The following is a 15217-nucleotide window of genomic DNA, read 5'->3' as shown; positions in this document are numbered from 1 at the left end:
ATCATGTCTGTAGAGGTGCTCCACCTGGAAACAGCTTACTGATTGATTAACTCTGATCAACCCTGGAAACAGCTTACTGATTAACTCTGATCAACCCTATTGATCATGTCTGTAGAGGTGCTCCACTTGGAAACAGCTTACTGATTAACTGTGATCAACCCTATTGATCATGTCTGTAGAGGTGCTCCACCTGGAAACAGCTTACTGATTTGCTATACCTCCGAAATCAAGTGGTCACACTTGGAGAAGCCTGGTTCACGACGAGGTTAGTTGAAACAACGTGGCCCTCTCAACATCACCCCCTGTGAACTGAAACAACCACATCTTCTGCATGGATCATCAATTATAAAATATATCCTCTAAGGCCAAACAACAAGTAGAGATGGAAGAATATATTTCATGATAAAGAGGGGTGCCTTTGATGAACATGGGGATATTACACTACAGGACCGGTCTGGCTCCCTATTCCCTTTATAGTGCATACAGGGAGCCATTTGAGAGCAATGCAACACAGTGCAGTAGGAGGCCTTGATGAAGACAGCCAGGTTAGTAGGGGAAGCACTGTCAGAAAGACACAATACAGTTCATTTACAACTGGTCATTATCAACAATAACAGAGCTTCAACCACCCAAAACTTTATTTGTACAGGGAGGAGGTAATGACGGCAACCGTGAGAACACATGGAACCTATAGAATGTGATGTCATCGTGGCATGGAACACTCCCTCCCTCTGTGTGAACAGCCAACCTACAGCATCCTACAGGCCCACCGCTCAACAAGAAAGAGCGCTATCAGAATGTACACAAAGAACCCAGCTCTAGAAAATAAAAAGATGAACACATTTTTAAAAGGGAACAAAGTCTTCATTTTAACTGGGAATAGTCAGTCTACAATATTTTAGAAATAATAATATACAAGTTGAGAATATTAAGTTTTGTTTTCTCTATTTTCTGTCTCAGTTTTCCCACTCTAGTTATTGCACTGGTGTTTCAGATATGAAGATGTCTCTTGGTGGTTGAAGTTCTAGGCCAAAACACAGGACAGAGGCAGCAGCCTGGCCGGGGTCTAACCTGGCCTGGCCGGGGTCTAACCTGGCCGGGGTTTAACCTGGTCGGGGTCTGGCCTGGCTCCAACCTGGCCTGGCTCCAACCTGGCCTGGCTCCAACCTGGCCTGGGGTCTAACCTGGCCGGGGTCTAACCTGGCCTGGCTCCAACCTGGCCTGGGGTCTAACCTGGCCTGGGTTCCAACCTGGCCTGGGGTCTAACCTGGCCCGGGGTCTAACCTGGCCCGGGGTCTAACCTGGCCCGGGGTCTAACCTGGCCGGGGTCTAACCTGGCCTGGCTCCAACCTGGCCTGGCTCCAACCTGGCCTGGGGTCTAACCTGGCCTGGCTCCAACCTGGCCTGGGGTCTAACCTGGCCTGGCTCTAACCAACACTTGGAACTCATAATAAATGTGATTCCCAAATGTCACTATTCCCTATATAGAGCAGTACTTCTGACCAGAGTCCTATGGGTAGTGCACTATATAGAGATAGGGTGGTATTTGAGACAGAGCCATAATGCAGCCCTCTGTTCACTTCCTGGTCATACTGTAGCAGAATCAACAGGTTGTCATGGTGATATTACAAGGTCAGGATCACTAGGAGGTTGTCGTTATCCTTCAGGATCCGTATCCACAAAGTGTCCCAGAATAGGAGTGATGATCTACGATCAGTTGGGCTACTTAGGTTTAATGAATAAGATTATATGGACTGATCCTAGACCGCCACTGATCCTAGATTAACAGTGATGGACTGGTGCTAGATCACTACTCCGAGATGTCATGATGAAACACTGTCAGAGGGCAGAAATAGAAAATGCTTCATGTGATGGGCTAGAGTTAGACTACATACTAGCATCAGTTAACAGATACCTACATCCCTTCTCAACGACGGTTCAACACAGTTCATAATCAATAATCACTACTATTGATTCCGATGTCATGAATATGATGCAATACGAGTCCAAATAAACTGATAGAATTCCCAACGGAATCCAAGTCCGTCACATCTTGTTCTCCCAATTAAAGCCTGTACAACATTCTACAGTTTTAACTTAAAAACTAATTCAGCAAGCTTTGACACACTGACAGTCTGTGAGCCGTTCCAGAGTATTGATAAATGCAGTTAAGTCTTTCAGGTGGAGAGCAGGGTCAGGTGGGGACAGTGGAGTCCCTTTTGGGGTAAGACAGGTAGGGGAGAGTGGGGTCTGTTGGTCCTCCCAGAGTAGGTAAGGGAGAGTGGGGTCTGTTGGTCCTCCCAGAGTAGGTAAGGGAGAGTGGGGTTTGTTGGTCCTCTCAGAGTAGGTAAGGGAGAGTGGGGTCTGTTGGTCCTCCCAGAGTAGGTAAGGGAGAGTGGGGTCTGTTGGTCCTCTCAGAGTAGGTAAGGGAGAGTGGGGTCTGTTGGTCCTCTCAGAGTAGGTAAGGGAGAGTGGGGTCTGTTGGCCAATGGGACAGTGGCATCTCTCATGTCTCTTACTACACTTTGAGGACACCACCTTCCTGTCTGTCTCCGTCTCGTCTGTCTCCGTCTCTCCAAACACCAACATGTCAGTTGGATAAAAGTCAGTGATGTCTTAAGAATGAAAACATGAACAATGTAAATGGTCTGACTGGGAGAAAGGCCTGCAGAACTGACACGGTGTTATATACTGGAGCTGTCTGCATGGAGCACCGCTGACCCCTGACCTCCAGCTCTCCAGGTTAGACCACACTCTCCCGGTTAGCAGACACCAACACGGCCCTGCGGCAGATAGGACAGGTGGAGTTCTCAGACAGCCAGCGGTCGATACAGTGAACATGGTACTCATGAGAACAGGGCAACTTCCTCAACTTGTTCCCCTCAGCATACTCTGTGATACACACACTGCAGGTCTTCAGAGCATCACTCTCCCCAAAGTTCCTGGTGGAGAGGTTGTCGATCTGCTCCTTGGTGAGTCCTCTGGGCTGTTCCTCATCCTCATCATTCAGGAGGAAGAAGTGAGCAAGGCGGAGAAAGGGTAGTGACCCTGGTTCCTCCAGACTGATGGGGGCACGGGGGCGACCTCGCCCCTCCCTGGGGGTGCCCCCCACCCCTAAACCTATCCCTGGGGCCAGACCTACACCAACCCCCTCTTCCCCCTCCTCTGTCCTTGCCTCCCCGGCTCCTCCCACACTAGGCCCACCCACTGAGACAGGAAGCTCCGCCCCCTCCGCCATACCAGCTACTCCCCCGTCGGGAGTGTTGAGCGCCTCTGCTAGGTCGGCAGCGCCAGTGGGGTTACCACCGCCACGGTTTGAGTCCGAGGAGTCAGAGTCTGAGTCCATGAAATAGCTGAGCTCTCCGAAGCCGGTCATGATCTGTCGTATCATGGTCTGCAGAGCCATGGAGGTGGCCTCTCCCAACCCTGCATCACTGATCCTCCTGATGGGGATCCTGATGGTGCTGACGTACGTCCTCACACCCGCACGCTCGGACCGGGAGAAGGTCCTGCGGAACCCCCCCCTCTCACTCTCGTACAGGAAGGTGTTGTTGGAGTTCTGGGAGCGTGAGCGGGTTCTGTTAGCAATGCTGTCCCTCTGGCGGTACTCACCTGGACGAACACGGCGCACCTGCAGGTCCAGCATGATAGTGGGGGGACGTCGTCCTGCTGCTCCCTCCGCGCCCGCGGCCTCTCCCTCCTGGGGTGGGGTGGTAACGGGCTCTGGGGCGTTCCCAGACCCTGTTCCGGCTGACTGGACATCGTACTCTGCAGTGCTTTGCCGGGACAGAACATGCTGTCGAGTCCGTGAGCTTCCCTCTGCGGGGGCCTGGGGGGGCAGGGTGGGGGGGCTGTGTGAAGGGGTGGCGTTGGGCACGTGGCGGGGGAGGCCATCCAGTCGGTCCAGGGTGAGAGGGGAACGGCTCCGTGTGGTGCGAGCCCTGGTCCGGCGCTGCTCAGGGCTACGGCTGCGGGCTCGTCTCTGGCCCCGTCGGGGAGGCTCCTCAGGGGGCGGGCTGGGGGGGGCGGGGGCCGGGGTGGCCTGCACCAGGGGACTGGCTGGTCTGGAGACAGGAGGGGTGGCGGTGACAGGGCTGGGCGGCTGTGGGACTACCTCTACTACTAATTCTGGGACCATCTCTGCTTCTACTTCAGCCTCTGGCTCCATCTCCGCTTCTGGTTCCACTATGACAGCCATCTCCTCCACAACTGGTTCCTCGAGCACTTCTCCTGTCTCCATGGGCGCCCCAGTCCCTGCCCCAGTCCCTGCCCCAGTCCCTGCCTCAGTCCCTGCCTCAGTCCCTGCCTCAGTCCCTGCCTCAGTCCCTGCCTCAGTCCCTGCCTCAGTCCCTGCCTCAGTCCCTGCCTCAGTCCCTGCCTCAGTCCCTGCCTCAGTCCCTGCCTCAGTCCCTGCCTCAGTCCCTGCCTCAGTCCCTGCCTCAGTCCCTGCCTGGACCTCCACTCCGACCACTGCCTCCACCCCATCGCCAGGTGCTTCTGCTGGGCCTTCCTCTTGAGCCTCCCCCGTCTCCACATCGGCGCGGGCCTGCTGCTCGGCCAGGTTACGGTTAACGTTGATCTCCAGACTGAACCGGAAGTCTCCGCTGTTTGGGTTGGTCCGGCTCACTGCCCGCCATGACTGGTTGCCTCTGTGACCACTGCGGGTGGTGTTGCCTGTCCGCCTGACAGTGTTCAGCCAATCCAAGAGGGTGTCGCCATTAGACGGGTCCTCTGGACCTTCCGCCGGTTCTGTCGGTTCTAATAGAAGACAGAACATATCAACATTCTAGAGACGGTTCTAATAGAACAGAGAGAACGCGTCAACATTCTAAATGGAACAGAGAGAACGCGTCAACATTCTAATGGAGAAAAAAAACTGTTGTTTGCAGTGACTGTTCTGGCAATTTCACCATTAAAGAAAACATTTTTAAAAGCAGCCAACTTTGAATTTCTGCATGAAAGACAATGAAAAGGAGCCTTACCTCCTGTAGCTTCTCCAGTCTCACTGGTGTTGATGCTAGGCTGCTGCTGCTCTGGTCCATCCTTAATCTGCTGCAACCGACTGAACAACTCCTCTGCTGTGATCTCACCTAGGAGGGATGAAACTACAACTCAGTACACCGACACTGGCTCTAACTGCCTTCATTTACTACTGGAAATACACAAGTATTTGCCCATAAAGCTGTAGTTTGTCTCCTGGTTACACAGCAACAGGACAGTACTGAGAACCAGACTTACCAGGACAGGCCCTGTCCTCTCACTGCTCTCCACGGGAAATACTGCCCACCTCCCACTCCACTGGCCTGATGTGGTATCTTCAGTTGTCCGCAGGCTTTGGTTTTCCAGCACATCATAAGAAAAACTCAACCTGAGACAACGACCTTAGAGAGCCAATCTAAAAACCTGACTGAAAAGGTCATTCAACCCACAGTCTGCAATAGAAAAATAAGGACTACATGAAACAAAGTGAAGACTAACTTTTCTATGAGATTGAAAATCCATCTCTACACTGCTCTGTTAAGGTTGTTGTCTAATGAGGCGTGTTACAGGTTTATAACAGGTGTTACTACAGGCGTATTAAAGGAGAGTCAGTTACCTGGGGTACCCAGCAGGTTGTTGTCTCTCATCAGCCGGTAGTCTGCCTCACTCAGGTTGTTGACAAACTGGTAGAAGGCCTCCTCCCGGTCTAGCCGGTCCCGTTGCCGCCTGCGCTGGGCCTCTGGTTGGTCACTGGCGCCCGGCTCGGAACTGTCGGAGCCCTCCATCGGGTGTCGAAGGGAGAGAAGCTGGAGATAAACGCTGTCTGTCTTTGAGTCCCCACGATCCAGCTGCTAGGGATAATCAAATATATTTTAACATTAGCAATTGTGAAAAAGTGCTTTTACAGTAGCCCGGCCTAGACACCAAAGCACAATTAAGGCAGAAGCAAGAGCACAAGAGCCAGGAAAACGTCCCTAGAAGGAAGAAACCTCGAGAGGAAGCAGGCTCAGAGAAGTGTGCCATCACCATCCTCTTCTCGCTGTACCGGGTCGACAATAGAAATGCCCAGCTGCATCTTCAACACACTGACACAGCAAAGGGTCAGCAGACCTAACACACTGGCTGGGTAGTGGTGGGGAAGGCCACAGACAGGAGACTGTCAGCAGAGCTAACACACTGGCTGGGTAGTGGTGGGGAAGGCCACGGACAGGAGACTGTCAGCAGAGCAAACACACTGGCTGGGTAGTGGTGGGGAAGGCCACGGACAGGAGACTGTCAGCAGAGCAAACACACTGGCTGGGTAGTGGTGGGGAAGGCCACGGACAGGAGACTGTCAGCAGAGCAAACACACTGGCTGGGTAGTGGTGGGGAAGGCCACGGACAGGAGACTGTCAGCAGAGCTAACACACTGGCTGGGTAGTGGTGGGGAAGGCCACGGACAGGAGACTGTCAGCAGAGCTAACACACTGGCTGGGTAGTGGTGGGGAAGGCCACGGACAGGAGACTGTCAGCAGAGCAAACACACTGGCTGGGTAGTGGTGGGGAAGGCCACGGACAGGAGACTGTCAGCAGAGCAAACACACTGGCTGGGTAGTGGTGGGGAAGGCCACGGACAGGAGACTGTCAGCAGAGCAAACACACTGGCTGGGTAGTGGTGGGGAAGGCCACGGACAGGAGACTGTCAGCAGAGCTAACACACTGGCTGGGTAGTGGTGGGGAAGGCCACGGACAGGAGACTGTCAGCAGAGCTAACACACTGGCTGGGTAGTGGTGGGGAAGGCCACGGACAGGAGACTGTCAGCAGAGCAAACACACTGGCTGGGTAGTGGTGGGGAAGGCCACGGACAGGAGACTGTCAGCAGAGCTAACACACTGGCTGGGTAGTGGTGGGGAAGGCCACGGACAGGAGACTGTCAGCAGAGCAAACACACTGGCTGGGTAGTGGTGGGGAAGGCCACGGACAGGAGACTGTCAGCAGAGCTAACACACTGGCTGGGTAGTGGTGGGGAAGGCCACGGACAGGAGACTGTCAGCAGAGCAAACACACTGGCTGGGTAGTGGTGGGGAAGGCCACGGACAGGAGACTGTCAGCAGAGCAAACACACTGGCTGGGTAGTGGTGGGGAAGGCCACGGACAGGAGACTGTCAGCAGAGCTAACACACTGGCTGGGTAGTGGTGGGGAAGGCCACGGACAGGAGACTGTCAGCAGAGCTAACACACTGGCTGGGTAGTGGTGGGGAAGGCCACGGACAGGAGACTGTCAGCAGAGCAAACACACTGGCTGGGTAGTGGTGGGGAAGGCCACGGACAGGAGACTGTCAGCAGAGCTAACACACTGGCTGGGTAGTGGTGGGGAAGGCCACGGACAGGAGACTGTCAGCAGAGCAAACACACTGGCTGGGTAGTGGTGGGGAAGGCCACGGACAGGAGACTGTCAGCAGAGCAAACACACTGGCTGGGTAGTGGTGGGGAAGGCCACGGACAGGAGACTGTCAGCAGAGCTAACACACTGGCTGGGTAGTGGTGGGGAAGGCCACGGACAGGAGACTGTCAGCAGAGCAAACACACTGGCTGGGTAGTGGTGGGGAAGGCCACGGACAGGAGACTGTCAGCAGAGCTAACACATTGGCTGGGTAGTGGTGGGGAAGGCCACGGACAGGAGACTGTCAGCAGAGCAAACACACTGGCTGGGTAGTGGTGGGGAAGGCCACGGACAGGAGACTGTCAGCAGAGCTAACACACTGGCTGGGTAGTGGTGGGGAAGGCCACGGACAGGAGACTGTCAGCAGAGCTAACACACTGGCTGGGTAGTGGTGGGGAAGGCCACGGACAGGAGACTGTCAGCAGAGCTAACACACTGGCTGGGTAGGGGTGGGGAAGGCCACGGACAGGAGACTGTCAGCAGAGCAAACACACTGGCTGGGTAGTGGTGGGGAAGGCCACGGACAGGAGACTGTCAGCAGAGCAAACACACTGGCTGGGTAGTGGTGGGGAAGGCCACGGACAGGAGACTGTCAGCAGAGCTAACACACTGGCTGGGTAGTGGTGGGGAAGGCCACGGACAGGAGACTGTCAGCAGAGCTAACACACTGGCTGGGTAGTGGTGGGGAAGGCCACGGACAGGAGACTGTCAGCAGAGCTAACACACTGGCTGGGTAGTGGTGGGGAAGGCCACGGACAGGAGACTGTCAGCAGAGCAAACACACTGGCTGGGTAGTGGTGGGGAAGGCCACGGACAGGAGACTGTCAGCAGAGCAAACACACTGGCTGGGTAGTGGTGGGGAAGGCCACGGACAGGAGACTGTCAGCAGAGCTAACACACTGGCTGGGTAGTGGTGGGGAAGGCCACGGACAGGAGACTGTCAGCAGAGCAAACACACTGGCTGGGTAGTGGTGGGGAAGGCCACGGACAGGAGACTGTCAGCAGAGCTAACACACTGGCTGGGTAGTGGTGGGGAAGGCCACGGACAGGAGACTGTCAGCAGAGCTAACACACTGGCTGGGTAGTGGTGGGGAAGGCCACGGACAGGAGACTGTCAGCAGAGCTAACACACTGGCTGGGTAGTGGTGGGGAAGGCCACAGACAGGAGACTGTCAGTAGATTCTAATAACATTGAATATTTTTGATGTTATTGTTATACAAGGCAAACAGAGCTAGTCACCGCTAAATTACATTCATCGACAAATAGAATTAGACCGATTACCTTATTAGCTACCAAGTTAGCTAGCGTTCAGTAAACTGCTGTTAACGTAATGAGGACATTTCAGACATCAAGGAAAAAGATTGATGGCTCGGTGATCATCCTTTACTCCGATGCAACAACATGTCACATCCTTTAAAAGTCTCATTTAAAACGGAGTCCCTTGTTTTGATTACAAATCAGCAGCTAGCCAGTCAGACTAAAGTCGAGAAAATCAAAATGGAATCATCTGGCGAGCTAACAATTAGCATGCTAACTAGCTTAGCAGAAAATGGCATCTAAAAAGATGGACAAACAACTCCGTTAGCTAGTTACATCCCAACATTTACCATTTAAAAGACAAAGCTAGATAAAATAATTATATCGTTAGTATATTGTTATGATTTTAAGTTGTGACCATAGCAAACATTTCAAATTGGCAAGACTAAATAGCTAGTTAACGCAAGATAAACATTTGGCTAGCTAGCAGACCTGCTAACGTTGGCTAGCAGGCTAACGACAAACTTTTACATTTGCAGTCATTTGTGGAATTAGCAAGCTAACATTAGTTAGCTCTTGTGGTGTATTTTGTGTAAATACAGACATCCACTTACACCAAAAATGATGATTATGCCATCCGCATAAAAACTTGACGTCTGTGTTGTTTGTAGCTGGCGCAAACGGGGTAGTTTAGTTAGTAAGTAAATAAATAAATGAAAACCTCGAAACAATGCTAACTACCGTTAGCTACATGACATCAGGAATAAGGAAGACCGAAATATTTTCACCAACACGAAACTAAGCCAGTAAAGGTTAGAAATAACGTTGGCTGCCTCGCTAGTGAACATGGTCCCTTTCAAAATATATGTTTTTGACGTTGTTATCTAACTAACGTTATAATCCACACGGATTACTTGGGTCAGTTAGTTGATTAAGCAATCTAGTCCGCTAGCGAACATCTTCCGACGCCGCTGCGACCGATCGCTGCTAGCTGACCGCTAAAGCTAGCTAACTAATAACAGGTTAGCACAATTTAACGAGCCACTTTATATTTCAAGACGAGTTAACAAAATCTAAATATGTTATCCTTTTTACAGTACCTGTCTTGTATTTGTGTCGTTATTCCTTATTTTTGGACTTTCGTAGTTTTATTCTAACAAATTCGCTTAACTATTTAGGTACGGCCTCAGGATTCCATTTTCTCAGGGATTTTCCGGAAACTGGGGGAGAATGAGACGGAAGAAGGATGTTTGTTTTTGGTCTGTACTTTGACTGCAGCGCCGCGTAGTGGTGAGAGATGGAATTCACAAAAACAGATTCATGCAACATTATTTTTAAATTTCATTTTATTTAACCTTTATTTAACTAGGCAAGCCAGTTAAGAACACATTCTTATTTACAATGACAGCCTACCAAAAGGCAAAAATGCCTCCTGCGGGGACGGGGGCCTGGGATAAAAAAACAACAACAATATAAATAGAGGACAAAACACACATCACAACAAGAGAGACAACACAACACTACAAAAAGAGAGCCCTAAGACAACAACATAACAAGGCAGCAACACATGACAACACAGCATGGTAGCAACACATGACAACACAGCATGGTAGCAACACATGACAATAATATGGCAGCAGCACAAAACATGGTACGAACATTATTGAGCACAGATAGCAGCACAAAGGGCAAGAAGGTAGAGACAACAATACATCACACAAAGCAGCCACAACTATCAGTAAGAGAGTCCATGATTGAGTCTTTGAGCTCGTTCCAGTCGCTAGCTGCAGTGAACTGAAAAGACGAGAGACCCAGGAATGTGTGTGCTTTGTGGACCTTTAACAGAATATGACTGGCAGAACGGGTGTTGTATGAGGAGGATGAGGGCTGCAGTAGATATCTCAGATAGGGGGGAGTGAGGCCTAAGAGGGTTTTATAAATAAGCATCAACCAGTGACGGGTATACAGAGATAACCAGTTTACAGAGGAGTATAGAATGCAGTGATGTATGAGGAGCATTGGTGGCAAATCTGGTAAAGAACATCTAGCCGCTTGAGTGCACCCTTATCTGCCGATCTATAAATTATGTCTCTGTAATCTAGCATGGGTAGGATGGTCATCTGAATCAGGGTTAGTTTGGCAGCTGGGGTGAAAGAGGAGCGATTACGATAGAGGAAACCAAGTCTAGATTTAACTTTAGCCTGCAGCTTTGATATGTGCTGAGAGAAGGACAGTGTACCGTCTAGCCATACTCCCAAGTACTTGTATGAGGTGACTACCTCAAGCTCTAAACCCTCAGAGGTAGTAATCACACCTGTGGGGAGAGGGCCATTCTTCTTACCAAACCATATGTTGTGGAGGTGTTCTGAACAATGCTAAGGCAGAGAAAGCTTGTTGGACACTAAGAAAGCTTTGTTGAAGAGCATTTAACACAAAATCCAGGGAGCGGCCAGCTGAGTATAAGACTGTATCATCTGCATATAAATGGATGAGAAAGTTTCCTACTGCCTGAGCTATGTTGTTGATGTAAATTGAGAAGAGCTTGGGGCCTAGGATCGAGCTTTGGGGTACTCCCTTGGTGACAGGCAGTGGCTGAGACAGCAGATTTTCTGACTTTATACACTGCACTCTTTGAGAGAGGTAGTTAGCAAACCAGGCCAAAGACCCCTCAGAGACACCAATACTCCTTAGCCGGCCCACAAGAATGGAATGGTCTACCGTATCAAAAGCTTTGGCCAAGTCAGCACAACATTGCTTAGAATCAAGGGCAATGGTGACATCATTGAGGACCTTTAAGATTGTAGTGACACATCCATAACCTGAGTGGAAACCACATTTCCATATATCATCAACAGTAAAACAATCAAGGCACGGCAGAGGACAGGGAGAGCTCTGCAGGGTTGATTTATAACATCTGAATGTGCATCAGATGGCAACAAGATCATATTATACAGCAATTTCATCAGGTGACATGAATACAAAGCCGGTGAGAGGTGGATAGAATAGGATGAGAGGCAAAAGGTCTGTGTAACCAATAGACAGTCAGAGTCCCGAGTGTGGTGGAGGTACCTGTACCAGACAGGCCAGGGAGAGAGGAGTGAGTGTGGTGGGGGTACCTGTACCAGACAAGCCAGGGAGAGAGGGGGGAGTGTGGTGGGGGTACCTGTACCAGACAGGCCAGGGAGAGAGGGGTGAGTGTGGTGGAGGTACCTGTACCAGACAGGCCAGGGAGAGAGGGGTGAGTGTGGTGGAGGTACCTGTACCAGACAGGCAAGGGAGAGAGGGTGAGTGTGGTGGAGGTACCTGTACCAGACAGGCCAGGGAGAGAGGGGTGAGTGTGGTGGGGCTACCTGTACCAGACAGGGGGAGACAGGCCAGGGAGAGAGGGGTGAGTGTGGTGGAGGTACCTGTACTAGACAGGGGGAGACAGGCCAGGGAGAGAGGGGGGAGTGTGGTGGAGGTATCTGTACCAGACAAGGGGAGACAGACCAGGGAGAGAGGGGGGAGTGTGGTGGAGGTACCTGTACCAGACAGGGGGAGACAGACCAGGGCAGAAGGGGAACAGATCGCCAGGTGGAATCCTAGCAGCAGTGCAGCAGGCAACAGGAGTAGGTGTCACACCCACTTGGGCGAAGCTTTTTTTTCTGGAGGCAGATTTCTTGTAGAAAATGCCAGTGGATGGTCTTTGAACAGCAGGAGGGTGTGTCAGAGGACTCTTTAAAGACTCCTGCCACTTGTTGGGCCCAAAGGCCTCGACACATATTCCTTCACACCGTAGTGCTGATGGAATTTGTATCTGGTCTGTCCAAGCCTGGGAGCCTTAACTCAGCATTCAGTCCCCATAAAATAAAATATATCACTGTAATCTAACTGATTTATCTTTTTTTCTTTTTTCGTTTTCTTCTTGGCTTTCAAAATAGCATCAGACCAAACACTACTCACTCAGTTCCAGGTTGGATGGTGTCCCCAGGTGTCTGCTGTTTGTTTGCTAGAGGTACCCTCACCACCCCACCTCCGTATAGCTTGGAAAAAGGAAACCTTGGAAGCAGTAATCTCTCCGGTTAATTTTGGTCAAAAATAGGTTGTAGATTTGGAGTTTTGATCTGGAGTGAAGGCCATGTTGTGGAGAGTAGCATCCTGAATATGTACCTGCCGAAAAATCCAAGTTTATCTAACTCCAAATCTATCCTTTTGTAAAAAAAAAAAAACATGTTGAAAAATGTGAGAGGGGGTAATGTAATGTATGTTATGACAGACCAGCTAGATCTACCTTCTCTATTGTATTATGACAGACCAGCTAGATCTAATGTCTCTACTATATTAAGAGAGACCAGCTACATCTACAGTCTCTAATATTTATGATAGACCTGCTAGGTCTACTTTCTAATTAATGTTATGACAGACCAGCTAGATCTACCTTCTCAATTGTATTATGACAGACTAGCTATATTCAATGTCTCAATTATATTATGACAGAGCAGCTAGATCTTCTGCCTATTTTATATTATGACAGACCAGCTAGATCTACTGTCTCAATTATATTATGACAGACCAGCTAGATCTACTGTCTCTGTTATATTATGACAGACCAGCTAGATGTAATGTCTCTATTATATTATGACAGACCAGCTAGATCTACTGTCTCAATTATATTATGACAGACCAGCTAGATCTACTGTCTCAATTATATTATGACAGACCAGCTAGATCTACTGTCTCTGTTATATTATGACAGACCAGCTAGATCTACTGTCTCTATTATATTATGACAGACCAGCTAGATCTACTGTATCAATCATATTATGGCACACCAGCTAGATCTACTGTCTCTATTATATTATGACACACCAGCTAGATCTACTGTCTCTATGATATTATGACAGACCAGCTAGATCTACTGTCTCAATTATATTATGACAGACCAGCTACATTTACTGTCTCTACTATATTATGACAGACCAGCTACATCTACAGTCTCAATCATATTATGGCACACCAGCTAGATCTACTGTCTCAATTATATTATGACATAACAGCTAGATCTACTGTCTCTATTAAATTCTGACAGACCAGCTAGATCTACTGTCTCAATTATAATATGGCACACCAGCTAGATCTACTGTCTCTATTATATTATGACAGACCAGCTAGATCTACTGTCTCTATTATATTATGACAGACCAGCTAGATCTACTGTCTCAATTATATTATGACAGACCAGCTACATTTACTGTCTCTACTATATTATGACAGACAAGCTACATCTACAGTCTCTAATATATTATGATAGACCTGCTAGGTCTACTTTCTAATTAATGTTATGACAGACCAGCTAGATCTACCTTCTCTATTGTATTATGACAGACTAGCTAGATCTAATGTCTCTACTATATTATGAGAGACCAGCTACATCTACAGTCTCTAATATATTATGATAGACCTGCTAGGTCTACTTTCTAATTAATGTTATGACAGACCAGCTAGATCTACCTTCTCTATTGTATTATGACAGACTAGCTAGATTCAATGTCTCAATTATATTATGACAGAGCAGCTAGATCTTCTGCCCATTTTATATTATGACAGACCAGCTAGATCTACTGTCTCAATTATATTATGACAGACCAGCTAGATCTACTGTCTCTGTTATATTATGACAGACCAGCTAGATCTACTGTCTCTATTATATTATGACAGACCAGCTAGATCTACTGTCTCAATTATATTATGACAGAACAGCTACATTTACTGTCTCTACTATATTATGACAGACCAGCTACATCTACAGTCTCTAATATATTATGATAGACCTGCTAGATCTACTGTCTCTGTTATATTATGACAGACCAGCTAGATCTACTGTCTCAATTATATTATGCACTCCAGCTAGATCTACTGTCTCAATTATATTATGACAGACCAGCTAGATCTACTGTCTCTATTAAATTCTGACAGACCAGCTAGATCTACTGTCTCTATTAAATTCTGACAGACCAGCTAGATCTACTGTCTCTATTATATTATGGCACACCAGCTAGATCTACTGTCTCAATTATATAATGACAGACCAACTAGATCTACTGTGTCTATTATATTATGACAGAAAGCTAGATCTACCTTCTCTATTGTATTATGACAGACTAGCTAGATCTAATGACTCAATTATATTATGACAGAGCAGCTAGATCTTCTTCTATTTTATATTATGACAGACCAGCTAGATCTACTGTCTCAATTATATTATGACAGACCAGCTACATCTACAGTATCTAATATATTATGATAGACATGCAATATCTACTGTCTCAATTATATTATGGCACACCAGCTAGATCTACTGTTTCTATTATAATATGACAGAGCAGGTAGATCTACTGTCTCTATTATATTATAAAAGACATGCAATATCTACTGTCTCAATTATATTATGGCACACCAGCTAGATCTACTGTTTCTATTATATTATGGCAGACCAGCTAGATCTACTCTCTCAATTATGTTATGGCAGACCAGCTAGATCTACTGTCTCTATTATATTATGAAAGACCAGCTAGAT

At 48.7% G+C, this 15217-nt stretch overlaps 1 protein-coding gene across 3 annotated transcripts; it reads right to left on the bottom strand.

Moving 5' to 3' along the window:
• Window positions 1-1653: 1653 nt before the first annotated feature.
• On the bottom strand, window positions 1654-9882 carry LOC139366601 (ring finger protein, LIM domain interacting). Of its 3 annotated transcripts, none has more exons than XM_071104284.1 (4): window positions 9762-9882; window positions 5597-5828; window positions 4983-5090; window positions 1654-4758 (listed from the first exon to the last, which is right to left on the bottom strand). In XM_071104284.1, exons 2-4 carry the CDS (start codon window positions 5763-5765, stop codon window positions 2744-2746), a joined length of 2292 nt encoding a protein of 763 aa, XP_070960385.1. In that variant the 5' UTR covers window positions 5766-5828; window positions 9762-9882; the 3' UTR covers window positions 1654-2743. The 3 variants fall into 3 exon arrangements, with proteins under 3 accessions (XP_070960385.1, XP_070960386.1, XP_070960387.1); XM_071104285.1 differs by having other exon boundaries at window positions 5597-5831; window positions 9762-9872; XM_071104286.1 differs by lacking the exon at window positions 9762-9882 and adding an exon at window positions 9276-9639 and having other exon boundaries at window positions 5597-5831.
• Between the last annotated feature and the right edge of the window lie 5335 nt (window positions 9883-15217).

This window comes from Oncorhynchus clarkii, chromosome 14, assembly GCF_045791955.1.
Source record: "Oncorhynchus clarkii lewisi isolate Uvic-CL-2024 chromosome 14, UVic_Ocla_1.0, whole genome shotgun sequence".
NCBI classification, from domain to species: Eukaryota; Metazoa; Chordata; class Actinopteri; order Salmoniformes; family Salmonidae; genus Oncorhynchus; species Oncorhynchus clarkii.
This window is presented reverse-complemented; position numbering and strand designations above follow the sequence as displayed.